Source organism: Poecilia latipinna, unplaced genomic scaffold, assembly GCF_001443285.1.
Source record: "Poecilia latipinna isolate Pla-1442-1.1 unplaced genomic scaffold, P_latipinna-1.0 Scaffold481, whole genome shotgun sequence".
In the NCBI taxonomy this organism is placed as follows: Eukaryota; Metazoa; Chordata; class Actinopteri; order Cyprinodontiformes; family Poeciliidae; genus Poecilia; species Poecilia latipinna.
The window spans coordinates 266086-282907 of NW_015113097.1; the positions used below are offsets into that span (position 1 = coordinate 266086).

General features: G+C 39.3%; 1 protein-coding gene across 1 annotated transcript in view; it reads left to right on the forward strand.

Moving 5' to 3' along the window:
• Positions 1-4030: 4030 nt before the first annotated feature.
• ntn1a (netrin 1a) overlaps positions 4031-16822 on the forward strand; it is a 70837-nt gene continuing 58045 nt past the window's right edge. Inside the window, exons 1-2 of the mRNA XM_015039750.1 lie at positions 4031-4356; positions 4471-5526. Coding sequence (XP_014895236.1) covers positions 4503-5526 — 1024 coding nt within the window. The 5' untranslated portion in view covers positions 4031-4356; positions 4471-4502. The remainder of the gene's footprint in view (positions 4357-4470; positions 5527-16822) is intronic.

Here is a 16822-nt window from a genome sequence, read left to right on the forward strand (position 1 = left end):
AATAGGGCTTCTGTGAATTCCCCTTTTCTTAAAGGACTCTAAATGCAGTTACAGTAACCAAGGCAAACACGAGTAAGCACAGCAGAGGTTCAACTTTCATAGATTCTGAATTCATTAACATCTGATACATCTGATTCAGATTAAATTATAATTTAATCTGAATTCCAAGAATATGGAAGAAAGAGTCCATTTCATTTTCAGGGCAATGTCATGCTAGACGGTTTGGCGGTCATACCAGTAAGCTGATCTCACCTGTTTCTTTAGTTGAAAAACAGTCCTTCACAATAAGCAAACTTTTGCTGAAACTAGATAGAAAATATGAATTTATACTCATGCCAAAATCTAATATTGTATTAACTTTGTTTCTGATTTACAAGAAACTTTAAAACACCACAATTATCTGTTTTTCAGGATGTTTTTTGAAGGATGTATTCGCTGAGTTGAGGCGATTGATAGTAGTCGGAATGGCCCCAAATCAATTGAAGCTCTTGGCCCCATAAAGCCTCTGACAGCCTCTGGTCTTAAACAAACAGTAAATGCGTTTCAATAGAAAATCCAGAAAAAAATTCTTCCAGAACAGGAACGTTTAGTTTTTATTATTACTTAGAACCTGTGGAGTACTCATTACTTTTACAAATTTAGAGCACACTTAGAACGTCCAGAGAATACTTATACTTATCTAGCATCCCAGAAGTCCAGAGGATACTTACTTACTTACACTTATTTAGCAACCCAGAACAGGGATTAGAACAAACTTAGAATCCAGAAAAACTACCTTAGCAATCACTTTTTAGACGCCTATTGTTCCAAACCAGAAAAGAAATTATACCAGAAGATATTTACTTATGCTCATCTACCAACCCTGAATAGGAGTATTTACTTTGGATCAACATTATTAGTTTTTTCTTCTTTTTGTGTCCTTTGTTATTTTATTTGTATTTCCTTTTAATTCCTGTAAAGCACTTTGTATTGCCTTGTTGCTGAAAATGTGCTATATAAATAAAATTACCTTTACCTTTAAATAGAAAAAGGAATAAGCCATCTTTTATTCAAATGGAAAAAAATCCTTGTTGCTTATAATGTAAAAGAAACCTCTCATTTGTAGAAAAGATGACTACATAATGATGTCTAATGTCATTGAATGATTGGATTATTAGGGCTGAACCTGAAACCCAACAAGTGTGGCAATTAAGGCTGAAAATCAGCACCTGTCTGTGGTTAAACTTGGTTTGTCTCCTGCTTCTTTCTGTCTATTCCTTTTGTTTTGTATTCGTCCTCCACAGTGATCTTAGCCTTTTGTCCTTATCATCTGACTTACCAGCATGTTTTTCTTATATGACCTTTTGCTGTTTAATGTTGTTATTCCAAATATTACCCACTGTTATAAAACCAGCATTGTTCCATAAGACTATGCTTCACATGACCTTCTACTGAGAAATAATTAAAAAGAAAAACATTTTAGCTTGAATATTTTAGCTTTATCTATTGTTAATATTCACAAATGCCTTATTTTGGCTTCAAACTCATTTGCATACACTGCATATAAAAAATGTCCACTCTCTTGTGTATTTTACCCCCTTTTTATTGCTTTCATTAATTTCCTTTTGGGATTAATAAAGTATTTTTTTTTAGATTGAACTGAATTAAATCCATCATGTCTTCATTTTGTTTCTGTATAGTTTTAGCTTTGAGTCATTGTCTTGCTGAAAATAAAGCTGTAGTTCTTTTGCAAATGAAAACTAAATTGTATACTTATATGCATTTATGTCCATACATATACCTTTTACAGTTGGCCTAATATATTAAGTTTCAGAGAAAAAGACTTCCAGGAAGCCATAAAATGCATCTTTTGAGATACATTCTTGAAACAATTATTGTAAAGTAATCACCTGAGTAAACAACATGAAATACTAGTGAACATGTAAATTTTTCTTTTGCGATTGTCTTAGCACAAAATAAATCAGTAAGAAGGAATCTGAAAAGTCAAAACATAACTAAAAGTAAAAGCCAAAGAAAGCAAAGTTCCTGTACAGATCCTGAAGTGGTGCACCGACAGTGACTGCAAAAAGCAAAAAGGAAGTAAAAAAAAAAAAATCTGATACTGAACAAAACGTGCACTTCAAGGTTGTAAAAAAAAAAATCATAAATTGTCGCATCAGTGGAACTGTCTTGACAGATTAATCTAGCAGAACTTGTAATCATTAAAAAGAAATTTATTGTCAATTTTTATATTGTTCTCATTTCTGTGATGGGTTTACCATAAAAAAAAAAGAAAAGAGAAGTTTCCTCTGAAACAGAGAAGTTCAGAAGTAGAAGTCAAGGACATGAAGACTTCACTCACGTGGCTTTTAAAAACGCATAATGATGATGCGTTTGATGTTAAGACTATTTGGATCCTAAACATTTCTTATTGGTTGATTGAGCTCTAATATGCACGTAAGGTTTAACTGAGAAGATATTCAAATTCAGGCTAATTTATCTGTTGAGAACCTGATATGACTGTTCAAAAACATGTCAGAGCAGTTCACTGACTTTCATATTTTCAGTGCTAAAGAAAAAGTGAGAACATGATCAGCAAATACTTCTTTGGAACCAGACAAAGTCTTTTGGATGGGAGAACATGTCTTGGCAAGTTATGAACAATTTCTAATCATGATAGTACAAGACAAAAATGATCTCCATGAGCTGAAGTTTCAACACAATATGTAAAGTTGGGCCAGTGCGGTGCACATTTAGGACATCCTCAGGTCTCAAGAAAAACATCCTCACACATTAGAACAAACGGCCTCAGATGTCAGACCAAAAAGTCATCAGGACTCTGACCAAATGGCAGCAGAGTAAAAAGTCTCAGCAAAATCAACCTCAAACCAAAAAGGTCTCAGAAAAAACAGTGTCAGATTTAAAGGTCTCAGACATAAAGGCTTTTTATGAAATATTCAAAACTTCATTGTCATTGTCCACAATCGTTAATATTACAAGACATGAAAGCTTTCCGTTATCTAATGGAGCAAAACTGAAGTGTTTGGCCATAATGACTAGCATTAGATTGGGATGAAAAGAGGTAAACTTGTAACCCAGAGAATATAAAGCACCAAGGCAGCAGCATCATGCTGTGGGGATGTTTTGCTACAGTAGGGATTGATGTACTTCTTGAAATAGCGTCACATGAAAAGACAATTATAGGCAGTAAGTTACAAAATGGCTTAAGAACATCAAGGTCAGAGTTTTAGAGAGTCCATCATTCTGTAGGACTGTAGAAAATGTGTGGTCAGAACTAAAAAGGTGCATCTATAAACTTGACTCAGTCATACTAGTTCTGCCTGGGTGATTGGACCAAACTCCAACAAGTTATTAAGAAATGTTACACAAAACATTTGATTGAACAATTTGAATTTAAGGCAAGTTTTGCACAAAGGAAGTGTACATACATTCAATCAATTAGGAGAAATTTATCTGACTTTTTATGCAGTGTATGCATAAAAAGTATGTGAAAGAGAGTCTTAACTTATCTCCTCAAACATGCAAAAACCATCTCCTTTCAGTCCCATCCAATGTCTGAGTGTTCTTTAATAAACTGTGCTGTGTCTCCCCCGCCAGGACTCAGCTCTAAAACACACCTACTTGTAGTTCGAAGGTGGCATTTTCTTCGGCGGCCACCAGGTGGCGGTGTTACGTCTGGAGGCGGCATGCAACAGGTTTAGCGGAGCTGCAGCAGAACTTTATAGTGCTGCCACTCAAAAAATGAAAAGTGCAAAGCGTGTATAAAGTCTGCGCTTTGATTTTGTATAAGAGAAATAAAACATTAGGGACACATTGTAACTACAGAGACTCTTGGTTGGCTATTTAAAGGGACGTTTCAAGGTTGTTTTTTTTAAATAATTATCTAAAATACTATTTTATTAATTCCCTAATTTAGTGATCTCAGTTGCTGATCCATGTAGTTTAGAACAAAATACAAAGATTTATTGTATCATACAAAACTGATCAGAGCGCATATTCAAAACGTTTTGATTTTGCTCCAGCTGTTTTCCTCCAGAGGCAAAGCGCGTCCCCGATGTCTTCTGATGATGCACCACCAGTGGACGTCGTTGTTCCGCCCGGTGCCTCACCCCCTCCTCAGCTCCTCACTCCATCAGGATGCGCTGACCTCATGCATGGATCCAAGCTAGAATCTCGGAGTGAAAGAGCGGCAGGCAGGGGGAGAGAAAGGAGTTTTGAAAAGACCGGCAGAAGGAGCGGGACTCGCTATAAGGACACAAGCGACTCTTAAGTTCAGCTGGAAGAAACAAACAACAACATAGGAGGAGGCTTGCGAGAATTAAGAAAAGTAGCTGATATCTTTTTAAATCTTTCCAGGTGAGGCGATCTTTATATGTTTTCTTCAAAATTTGCCTCAATATTGTGCAGTTCATTATTTAAAGAGCGTTTTGTTCCCCTCCATTCATTTTCTGATTCTCTTCTCTCCTCCAGCCACAGACACTTTGGGGACCAGCAGACCGACCATGATAAGGGCTCTGGATGCCGTCCTGCCTGCGCTGCTCGCCGCCTCCCTGCTGTGCCGGAGCGCCTTCGGCGGCTACGGGATGAGCCTGTTCGCGGCGCAGACCTCCCCTCCGGACCCCTGCTACGATGAACACGGCAACCCGCGGCGCTGCATCCCGGACTTTGTCAACGCCGCCTTCGGGAAGGAGGTGAGGGTGTCCAGCACCTGCGGCAGGACGCCGAGCCGCTACTGCGTGGTGACCTCCGCAGAGAAGGGGGACGAGAAGACCCGGAACTGTCACACCTGCGATGCCTCCGACCCCAAGAAGTACCACCCGCCGGCGTACCTGACGGACCTGAACAACCCGCACAATCTCACCTGCTGGCAGTCGGAGAACTTCGTCCAGTTCCCACAAAACGTCACCCTGAGCCTGTCCCTCGGAAAGAAGTTTGAGGTGACTTACGTGAGCCTGCAGTTCTGCTCCCCCCGTCCGGAATCCATGGTTATCTACAAATCCATGGACTACGGGAAAACCTGGGTGCCCTTTCAGTTTTACTCCGCGCAATGCAGGAAGATGTACAATAAGCCCAACCGGGCCGCGATAACCAAGCAGAACGAGCAGGAGGCCGTCTGTACGGACTCCCACACCGACATGTACCCGCTGACCGGCGGCCTTATCGCCTTCAGTACGCTGGACGGCCGCCCGTCCGCACACGACTTCGATAGCTCCCCGGTGCTGCAGGACTGGGTCACGGCCACAGACATCAAAGTCACCTTCAGCCGCCTGCACACGTTCGGCGACGAGAACGAGGACGACTCGGAGCTGGCGCGCGACTCCTACTTCTACGCCGTGTCGGACCTGCAGGTCGGCGGGCGGTGCAAGTGCAACGGGCACGCATCCCGCTGCGTGAAGGACCGGGACGGGAGCCTGGTGTGCGAGTGCAAGCACAACACCGCGGGGCCGGAGTGCGACAGGTGCAAGCCGTTCCACTACGACAGGCCGTGGCAGAGAGCCACAGCCCGGGAGGCCAACGAGTGTGTCGGTGAGTCCGTCCACGGTCCTCCATCCTGGAGCGACTGGCAGATGAGGAGCGGTTTTTCACTTTCTCTTGTGGGAGGAAACTGAGGCAATGATAATATTAACTAATAATCTATAAAATAATAATAATAATAATAACAGGGGTTGAAATCTTACAAAAGTGCAGGGAAATAAATAAGCTTTTGAGGGAGAAAATGCATAAAAAACTCACTTATTAAAAAAAAAAAAAGAAGCGCATTTTGAAAGCTTCAGGGTTTTGGAGCGAGACCGTCGACAGTAGTTACCTCACCAAGATCTTCCACCACCAACCAGAAAGCCACTTTTCCCCCATTTTAATTGAAGGAAAAATAAATAATAATCCCCTAATCTGGTTACTGTGACATGTGCATAAAGCCCTTCATTATTAAGATATTTATCTTAATGTCAGTATTATTAAGGTTGTAATTTGGGAACATTTGTTTGACTCTAAGGGATTCATCATAATTTATGCAAACACACACTCACAAAAAAGTCATAAAATATAATCTAATGATGCAACAATCAGTCTTTTCCTGGCAATATCAATTTCTGGTTTTCTTTGAGGTTTTACTTTCCAATTCTAATTTTGACCATTCTATTTTTTTTATGGACCAAAACATGCAAAAACGACAAAGTACTAGCAGCAGAAAACTAAAGAATCAGGGAATCAGGCATATTTTTACAACAAGGCAATTATAGTCAGTGATACTAAAGGGGTTTTTTCAGCTAAGAAAAAGTGCAACACAGTACACGATGTTGCTTTATATGTTTGTATTCAAAATTGGACAGAGTTCCTCAGTTTGAACCATTAAAATGAATTAGAAAAACCCCTATGTTCTTTTTTTTATTATCATTTAGCTTTCTGACCTGCCAATCATTAAGTAAAGCAAATCAAACAAAAAACTGGCCTAATCCAATCTCTGCTTAATTGGTTCGTCAGTGTTTGCTTTAACACAAAACTGCACAAACAGACAGTATCTCCTGTGTTTCTACATTGTTAAAGATTAATTTTTATTTATTAGAGGGACCAAATTAAAGCCATCTAAACAGCTGTCTTAATCAGAAATCCAAACTGTTTCACACCACTCTGGCTGCCCAGTGTGAACAGAGTTACTGCGTTTTGTCCTATAAACTGAACACAGAGAGTGAGCAGTAGAATACTGATAATTCTGGCTCTTTTAGCTTCTGGGTTTCAGATTTAGGACGAGAAAACCTTACGAAACCGCGCAAAAACTAAACAACACATTTCACCAAAAAGCGAAACAAAACGTTTTATGGAGTTTCTGATATGATATTTTAGATCCATTTCTGTCCTTTAATCACATTTAAACACCAGCTTGTACTGTTTTTAATTTATGTTTTTAAGAGAGTAGCAGCAATTATTCTTTTTTTAGGTAAAATAACACAGGGAAAAAATTAGTCTGATATTGGCTTGTTAATTAATGTGTAGTTAGTAGTGCTAACTTAATTAGAGTGATGGGTGGCCGTCCTTTTTATCTTTGTCTAGAGATATTTCCAAATAGCAGAATTTATCTTTTTTGTAAAAGAGCAAACCCTGCCATGTTTAGATATTGGCAATCAGCTCATCTCTAATCACAGTCAGATAGTTTGTATTAGTATACATATTTCCAGTCTAATTCTGTTTTAACTTCTAAGTTAAAAAAAAAGAAACATTAAAATGAAGACGAATCACCACTGTGATCAAACGTCTTGATGAGATGAACGCAGAACGAGCAAAATGACGATTCAAAGACAAATTCAGCCAATTGGAAATCTATAATTTTCCTTTCAGCTGCAGCTCTATGAGCACACAGCAGCTGCCTTGGAGGGATTTGTTTGCTGATTTCTGACGTTGACATGGTGAAACGTGAACAAGGAGCATTTTTGGCCAAATGTGCATTTACTGTAACAGTTACTCCTCAAACAAGATAAAGATAAAACCAAACATCAAGGTTTTATTGTACTTTAAAGTTGCAGCCTGCATCTCCTCCCAGAAGGGATCTTACTTAAACTCTTGAGAAAGTCTGCTCCAATCACCTCAACAACTCTGTTAAAATCAGAGAATATTAGTTAAATTTATAGTTGCCAGCAACAGAACAGTCAGGTCTGATCTTTAAGGACTGCAGGGCTGGATATCTGTAGCTGATTGTAAGATATTTTGGAGTTTTTACACCTTTTGAATTCTCTAAAAAAAAAAGTTCAAATTTCACTGTTTTTTTTACACTAATCTAAATGAAACGCATATGGTTCCTCTACACCAATATAAATAAATGAAACATCTAATAACGAGGTATGCTCTTACTCATGGTTTACAGGAAAAAAGTAACACTTTTTGAGGAGAGTGTTTGAAAATCAGTCTGCCGCCGTTCTTTCTCACGAGAAAGTGCTGCAGCGTCTGTTGATGTGTGAAGGTGTTATATTCTGCTCAATTCCTTCCACCAAACATCAAGAAACGGGGAAAATGAATCCGCAGAGAACTTTTAAACAACTGCGTTTCTGCCCCTGTTTTTAAAGCACTTTGCTGATTGCAACCACCTGGACCTTAAAGGTTGCTCAAGTGTTCTTTGGTGTGCATCTCAATCCATTTGGCTTATTGACTCGCTGCGGCGAACCAACGGCTTCGAATGCAATGAGTTCAGCCAGCAGATGCTTTGGCACATCAGAGACCGTAGGAGGTCTGAGGAGCTGCAGTAAAGGCAGGATAAGGCAAACTATGGCCGCGTCGCACTGGATGCCAGTTATGAGGTAAAAGGGATTTTGGAGAGTACCGTTTGTTGAATGATCCAGGGTAATCAAACGATGGCTTAGAGGCATGTTGAATGAAGGGACTTGCTCTCCACACAGCGGCGGGGTTCAGTGGAGGGGCTGTCAACAGCAAGGTGGCTTAAATGGCAGCTAAAAAGACAGGAGGAGAGGAATTTGATTTAAAAAAGGGGCATGCAAAGACAGAACATTGCAGTAGATGACTTTTTCGTCTATCCTGTTCATCATTAGCTTTTATTGGTATCATTAGCTTTTATTGGTAAGAGCTACAATAAAAGCTCTTTTTTTTTAGCAGAGATTCACAAATCAGGTTTTATGATGACCAATTTTGCAAAGCTCAGAAGCTGTACTGATTTAGCATCATAAATAACAGCAGAATATTTCTGCTTCCTGCATTTGCTGGAAACTGATCTACATCTAAAGGAAAAGGTGTCAATTAAAATGGAACAAGGGTTAAATCAAACATATTGCAGTCACAGAGTCGCCTCTGACTGCATCACTGAAATCTACAAATACACCAAACTCCAGGTTTTAGAACCTGTTCAAATATAATACAACTAAAATCAGTTACAGCTTCTACATTTTTTTTACTCCTTTACAAGAGAAATTACAGGTCGCAAAATGTTTTCTCTTTCTTGCACACACCTAAATGTAGAAGAGAGCCATTTCATTAAATCTTGCTTTTTTTTTTTTGCAATATTATTCCAAAATGTGTGTGAATACCTTAGTAAGGCGCTGTGCATATTATGATGATGCACGACAGGCACGACATCAAACAGATTAGTTCGAAATTATCCTAAGTGTTCAATGTCTCAGTGTGGCGAGAGTAACATGTGAATCTCCCTTTCGTTTTTACTACAAATTCTTATCACACATTTGTTGAAATGCTGCCTGATTTTTATCTGAAAACACATCAAAGCAAAGATATATATTTTGCTACACAGTCTTAGATTATGTAGAATATATAGCGCATGAATCAATGCATTCACCAAAGCGTTTGCTCACGTACACGATTCTAGCAGATTTAAAGCTGCGTTTCCCACTTTTATCAGTCTACTTTATGGAAAGCACACAGTGTTGTTTGCAATATTGCTCCCAGGTGGTGTCCTGACAGAAGCTCAAAAACATTCTCTGCAGAGTGGTTAGTAGGACGCATTAAAGCTTGTTTTAAAGACACAGCCACTGGGACAGAGCAAAACATTTTCGCTTGTTTTTTTTACGCCCTGTGATATTCTACGGGTGTCTTATAAAAGATAGGAAACTGTTGTGTTGTGCTAAATGTTGGTGTTCGCATGTGTTAACGGTTAAAGGCAGCTGCTTTAGTTCTTTGTGTGAGGCACTCAACGTTTTTAGGATTTCATGAATTTCTGCCCAAATTTTAATGCGGATTCAGATCATTTCCAGAGCAACAGTGAGAAAGTGCGAAAGCTGAAGTGTTCACCAGACATTTTGCTAACAGTCGTCGAGTTCTGGGTTTTTCAAAAGCTGAATTGAAATGGACAATTTCCCAAGTTACTCTAACTTTTCATAAATATTGCAGTTCTTGGCAGAACTGTTCATACTCGACCTTTTTCACATTTTGTCACAATTACAAACTATATTTTTAGTGATTTTATAAGTGAGGCGAAACCGATATGTGCTTCTCTTGTCTTGTTTTTCTTTACAAGTAAAATTCTAAAAAGTGTGGCACGCATGTCTACTATCTCTACACCAAAGGCTTTTGTGTAGTTACAGCTGTAATTATTTTGGCCACTTCTGTACCAGCTTTGCACATCTGAAGACTGAAACGTTGGATTTAGATCTGGACTTTGACTGGGCCATTTTGATAATCCTATCATAGCTCGACCCGCTCGAAGGTGAACCTCCACCTGAGTCTCAAGTCTTTTGCAGCCTCTGACATGTTTTCTATACATGGTTTGTAGCAACCTTGACTTATGGTTTTCTATTAACGTTGGTAATTTTTTTCAGTGCCGACACTGCAGTTGTCCATCCAACAGTTCAGATTTTTATTTCTGAAAGAATGCAACTTGAACTTCACATTTATATCACATAAATCTCAACAAAATGCAAGTTTGATTTATAGAGAAACATTGTGAAACATGTTAAAAGATGTGAATACTTTTACTGGCGATAGACAAAACCAAGCAGAAATCAACTTTAATTTGCATATTGTGAGGTAGATGAACCTGAATGCTGAATATTTCTTACCACTTCTTGATTTGTTTCTGTTTTGTTTATTTGGAACCTTTCACACCAAAGGTCTGGTTGATGTTTAAACGGCTCGTTGTGCACCTTTATAAAATCGCTCTCCTTCATCTTCAAAGGTGGAGACCACATCCATGGTCAGACGCAGCGAAGGCAAACAAAGCTGGGAATAAACTGATAGAGAAGCCATGCACTTTGCACCGTATTACTCTACTCACACTATTCTTCAGGTCTTCAGGTCGCAGGTTCAAACAGAAGAAGGGGGGTTTGGCCCTGCTCTCACTTCAAGAACCTGTTTCCGTGAGCTCTTATCAGTGTTTATGACTGGTTTTGTAAACCGGCATAGAAATAAATTGAGCACAGTCCAGACAACTGGCTCGGCCTTCTGTTTTAGATCCAGAGACCTGCTGTATCTCCCAAACAGACAAACACCAGTCACCATTTGAGCACATACTGTAAGCAAACCTGGGCCTACGGTATATCATCTGCTGGAGCTAAACTCTAAAAAAGGCAGCTAGAAGATGTGTATGGAGAAACACACTCACATGCATAGCGTGAAGGGCAGCAATGCTGGAAATCTTTCTGTAGCACAGCCCTGCAGATGTGGACTTGGCTTTTCTAGCAGCTCCATGCAAATTTGAGTATGTACAAGTAAGCCTTTGATGTGTAAATATTCCTCGTTGAGGTTGTCGAAGCGCTTGAACCTTCCTAATTCACCGGGCCAGCAGCACGACCAGCTAGGGAGTCTTTCTCCTGGACAGTTGGGATGAGAAGATGGTTCTAGGGTTGGAGTTCTGGACCTGACCTAGTACCAATCCTCCCACTGCTTAAGGGTCCATGATTTTTGTTAAATCTAATTCTAAGCTATCCCAGACGAGCCCCCAATTTGTTATGGTCTGGCTCTAGAACCACAACAAACAAAGGGAAGTAATGCATGGGATAACTTAAAATTAGGTTTATTTAACAAAAATCACGGCTGGCTGGAGAAGGTAGGGCAACACGAGGGAGAAAGGGGAGAGAGTGATAAAAAGAGAGAGAATGGGCGGGGTGAGTGAGAGACAATGGTGCATCTTAAGCTTGATCTCAAGTTGTTGTGGGGACACTGGCCAGCTGCCTCCATTTCCAATCAGCACCAATTAGGAGCTCTGAAACAGAGACGTTAGAGAGACCCCCCAAAAAGGCCTTGGGCCGAAACACCAGCAACACCCAGACACCAATGAAACCTGCAACCCTGAGAAAGAAACTGTACGAAGGAAAATGAGAAGATGAGGGAGATAGAAATGAAGGAGACGGTGTTGAGGTATGGCCCTGGGACTTCACCTGCATCTGGAAGCTACTTTCCTTACAAAAGATTTTACTAAGAAAACAGCCTATTGCCTGAAATCACTGACTTTGCAGGAGTCACTCATCCTTGGCAAGCATTTGGCAACAGCGGAGGGAAACAATCGCATTGTTACTGCAGAAACGCAGAGAAGCAATGAGCTGATGGGATTTTCTATAGGAAAGAAAAGCAGAATTCAGAGTTAGTGGCAGCAGTGACCCTGTAGCATCTCTGGTTAGATCTACTGAAAGATACAAAGCGTTGTCACTGACTTTCTGTGTTCTCAGTTTGTTTGTCTCCTTTCAGTGAGAACAATCCTGTGCCTTGCTCTTGGGCTTTTCAATAAAAATATCACAGGGCAGATGGAGGACAAAGTGGACCTGTTGTTGCTTCTCTTACATTTCTTACATTTTACAAAGTAAAAAAAAGAAAAGAAAGAAAAACAACAGGAAACTATCACATTTGAATGTCTCCATCCAGAAGCAACATAGTCACCAAGAGGGAGCTCCTTTCTGTTTGAAATGAATTAGCCACAAATGGCAAAATGATTTCAATATGACAGCTAATGTAGATACTGTTGAATATGTCAAATCATGGCAGATCTTGAAGCCATTAAAGTCAGGGCTTGGCAGCCGGCCGCTTATTGAGAAGGAATTTTGGAGCTTGTTATTGCCTGTCTTGCAGCCTGTTCAAGAAGCCACTCAGTTTTGATGGAATTTAGTTTTGCACTGATAATAAATTCTGACAGCTCCTTTTGAAGACTGGATATGAGTTTTTATCAAAAAACGAATTTGACAGAAAGGCAGAAGTGTGCACGTCTGCCTTTGCGCTGAAAGTGAGACACGACGGGGCGTTTCTGCCGCGAGTTCTCCCTGAATTTTCGGCGAGTCGTCCGGTGTTGGTCTCGGGGGCCGAAAGATCTCTTTTCATTACTTCCATTTTTGTTTTCAACCTGCTTTCTGACGAAGCTCAGGCTGCACTGCTTGAGGTGATGGAATGCGTTCAGATGTCAGCGAAGGCAAGAACTCATTGTGAAGTTTCACAGGTCGTGTATCTGTTGTTCACTTCAGCGTCCTCTGGGCAGAGCGAGCGGTTCTGGGCTGTGGTTTTGTTTCATTGCTTTGGCTACGACACGTAATTAAAGCCAGATCCTGCTTGCAGCGTGAGCCCGCATTTTAGGCCTGTGTCTCTGCTCGCACCAGAAATGTGGCCTCGGTTTTGTTTTTGAGAAGCAGTTTGGTACGAAGCCATATTGCCTGTGAAAGAAAGCCATATAGCGTTACTCTGCTGGCTTCTGGCCCGGAGTCACTTCCTCTTGTCACCCTCGCTTCACCGTGGACTCTGCTGCCTTATTACAACATCCAAACACGCCTGGAGCTTATTCGTTTTTATTGATATCAGATCATTTGCTATGAGCACAATTATTATTGCTCTAAAGCTGTGGAAGAACACATAACTGCCTTTACTCAACTTGACCTGAGCTATTAGGATTTGGCGCACGCATGCATGTCAGAACCGGGTTTCTAATAACATCAGTTGTATTCTCTAGAGAGAAATGTGAACAATCTCCTTGCATCCTGAGGAGGTTTGCCCATCCAGTGAACGGTTGTTCTGTAAAAAGCTGCGGCAATAATGTTACAGAATGAGTTTGTTATTCTCAATGGAAGATGTCCAGTTCAGCAGGGCTGTGAGCCCCGTCATGGCAGGTAGTTTTGGCTGTGAGTAGCAGGGCCAAAAATGCAAACATTTTCAAAAGCCTACAGTGTCGTAGAAAATCTTTCTGCACGCTGCTGGTCAGCCGGTTGGATGAAGGATACTTTTGTCTTGCAGAATTGGCTGCCTAAAAGTATTTTGGCCTTTTAGGTTGGAAGATGTAGAAGCACCTTCTTCATCGCTTTTATGAAGGTAGCTGTGCTTTGAAACTACAGCTGTCAAGATACTAGCAGCATGTCTGGAAAGCAATAACCTAATATCAGCTAATTAGACACCAAGTGTTACTGCATATGAAGCAGAACGGCCAACAAATGTATAATATTATGCACAGAAAGTATTCTTAGTCCGAAAGGATTTATTCTATAATTTATTTTATTTATAAAAATCAATTATATTAATAAATGAATATCCTAAATATCTGCTATAACTGATAATTAATTATTTACATAGACATATTAGGAATTGTTAGAAATTTAAAAGCTGTTCCCCAAATTGATAGAAACTCAAGGCAGGGAAACACTGAAACTGTTGAGTTTATTTTATTTATTTATTCATCATTACCAATATTCCTCCAATATTTTTGCACATTGCATATTTCCTTAGAATAATGCAGCACATTTTTTGTCTTAAATCTTTGCAGAAATATAGGGATACTGCAAAACTGGTACCTTGATCACACTGTGAGAATCTCCAACCCAAGTTTAGGCAACACTTTGGATACAAAGTTGCTTTGACATAAGTAGAAGCACTTTTCAATTTCTGACTGACCTGAACTTTTATCTCGAAGAATAAATAATATGAGACGATAAAACAGCGAAGATGTTATTTTTGACCATTTACTCGTACCAGAACTGAAAATGTATTCTTTATATTAGAAACAGAAGGAATGTCACAGTGTGTGTGAAAACAGTTGTGAAACAGTTTTTTTTTTTTTACTAAACTAAAACATTAATTACGTCTTAAATTAGCCGTTAATGTGAACATGGTGTGCCAAGCTGCCATTCTAAAGACATGAGTCTCTGTTCTGTTCCCCGGAGAGACTCTTGGTCTTTACCTTAACTGTGAAATTTCCAAAAGGCATTTTCAAAGCCAGCATACTCCATGACTGACAGGTTGATATTGAAAAGACTCAGACGGAGCATCTTTGCTGTACTCCGCTCAGTCTTCCTGCTATCTGCTCTCTCGCAGCCTGAATGACCGCCTTACTCATGTCTGGACATGTTGCAGAAAATAATGATGTGTTTCAAATAGCTTTTTCTGTCTGCATGTCTTCCGATTTCCTTCTGAAATACCTCAATTGTACTGAAAATAGCAAACATTTAATCTTCTTCCCCAACTAACACCTCCACACCAAAGAGCGTTGATGTCAGCTCGTGTGTGTTGCTCGGGTTACTGTTTTTGACCAAAAAAGTTTAAAACTATTGGTCGATTTCTCAGCAGTTTTCAACATATTGTTTTTGATATTCTCCTCCAACAGCAACGAGAAGCCCTATTTCTGCCAGTACCTATGTTTATCACCGTTTATCCTTTGTATTTTGTTTGTTTGTTTGGTTTTTTTTTATTTTTTTTATTGCTGCTCTCTCAGTTGAAGTTGAAATTACACAGCTTGTTTGTTCCTGTGTGTGTCTCTCTTAGTCCACATAATGTGCCAGTGGGTGTTTATGCAGCTTTTCAGCGCCCGCGGAGGCGTCTGTTAATGAATTAATTGGTGACTTGTTGCCGCAGTGAAAGCTCATCTTAAGCAGAGAGAGGATCTCTGTGTGTTGTGGGTTTGGCACCGAATGCCTCTAAGTGTTTGTGCGAGTGTGTGTGTTTCAGAAGGAGAGTGAGTAAGGAGGAGGTGTTTGTGTGCAATGGAAAGGGTTTAGTTCAAGGAAACCAAATGATTAGGGGTAATTAAAACCCACAGCAGACAAAATCATCTTGTGTTCACACAATAAACACAAAATGCCCCAGCGCATAGCTCATAAGTCGAATGAATCACACCATGCCTGTCTTTCTCGTGTGTCATGAGCTGCGTCAACGACTAGATGCTCTAATGTGGAAGGAGACAGGTTGACCAGACAGGACATCTATTTTTTTTTTTGTTTGTTTTATTTTTATGGAAACATTCCCATAGAACTCTGCTCAAAACTTCTATAAATGCAAAAATAACCCTTTACCAACTTTTTCCTTGAGGAACTGATTTTGAAACTTATAGTATTTGACTCTAATTTCTCCAATAAATGTGCTTGGTTAAATCTATTTTTACCTATTTAATTTGAATTAAACTGTGATAAACAGTTTAACACTTCTGTTAGCTTTCATTTTAGGACTGAATCTAATTATTGTGTTGCTAATAACAGCTAGCCTGCTCTTGGTTTTCTGACTTGGAAGAAACTCAGATGTTTTGCATAGATCTGCAGGAACATGGGGGAAAAAAAGAATATAAGTGTGATAATTTTGTCCAATACTGGAAACATGACAAATAAAAAAAAAAAAAAATTACTCACCGAATTTTGGAAAACAATGCATTTATTGCATAAGTTGTCCCAAACATATATGTATAGAAATTACTTAAAAAACAAAATAAGAATTATTAATCGTGTGTATTAAAACTATTAGCTGTTCATATCATCCATGCTTAAATTTTACATGATTGAACAGATTTGTTGAAAACCTTTTAAAGGTTTTTTTGTTGTTGTTTGTTTGCATGAGGAACATATTTGAATTAGATAAGCATAAAAACTAAATTTATGGACTGGTCATACCTACCCAGTAGGTCAACAATTAAAAAAATAAAGTAGAAATTCAGACTTTGATCATGAGAGATTTTTTTTTTTTTTTTTTACCATCCTGTCGTCAAAATAAAAAATGGCTACACTGGACATAATGTGTGGCAATTTTTGCAGTAATAAGAGTAATAAACACAAAGTACTGCACAAGTTCTCTCAGCCAATGTAAAATTGTTTAAAATTTCATTTTGTACCTTTAGATTGTTTTTTCTTTATAATTGCTACCAACAGCTAGCCCACCGAGCACAACAATTAGAGATTTTTTGTCACTATCGACGTTATTTATAGAGATTTTCTTTCCCTTATTAGATCCTGTCACTGCGTAGTCGTCGGACCATTTCATGCACACAATTTTGGTCACTACCACTAAATCCTTGGGCAGAAAGACATCGCAAAGCATTTATAATAAGGAAAGATGTAAACAGCACAGGAAAATGCTGCCAGTGGAGTGTATATAATGGACGAATATAGAGTTTGTGCATTTGGCAGCGAGTCTGAGTTAAAAC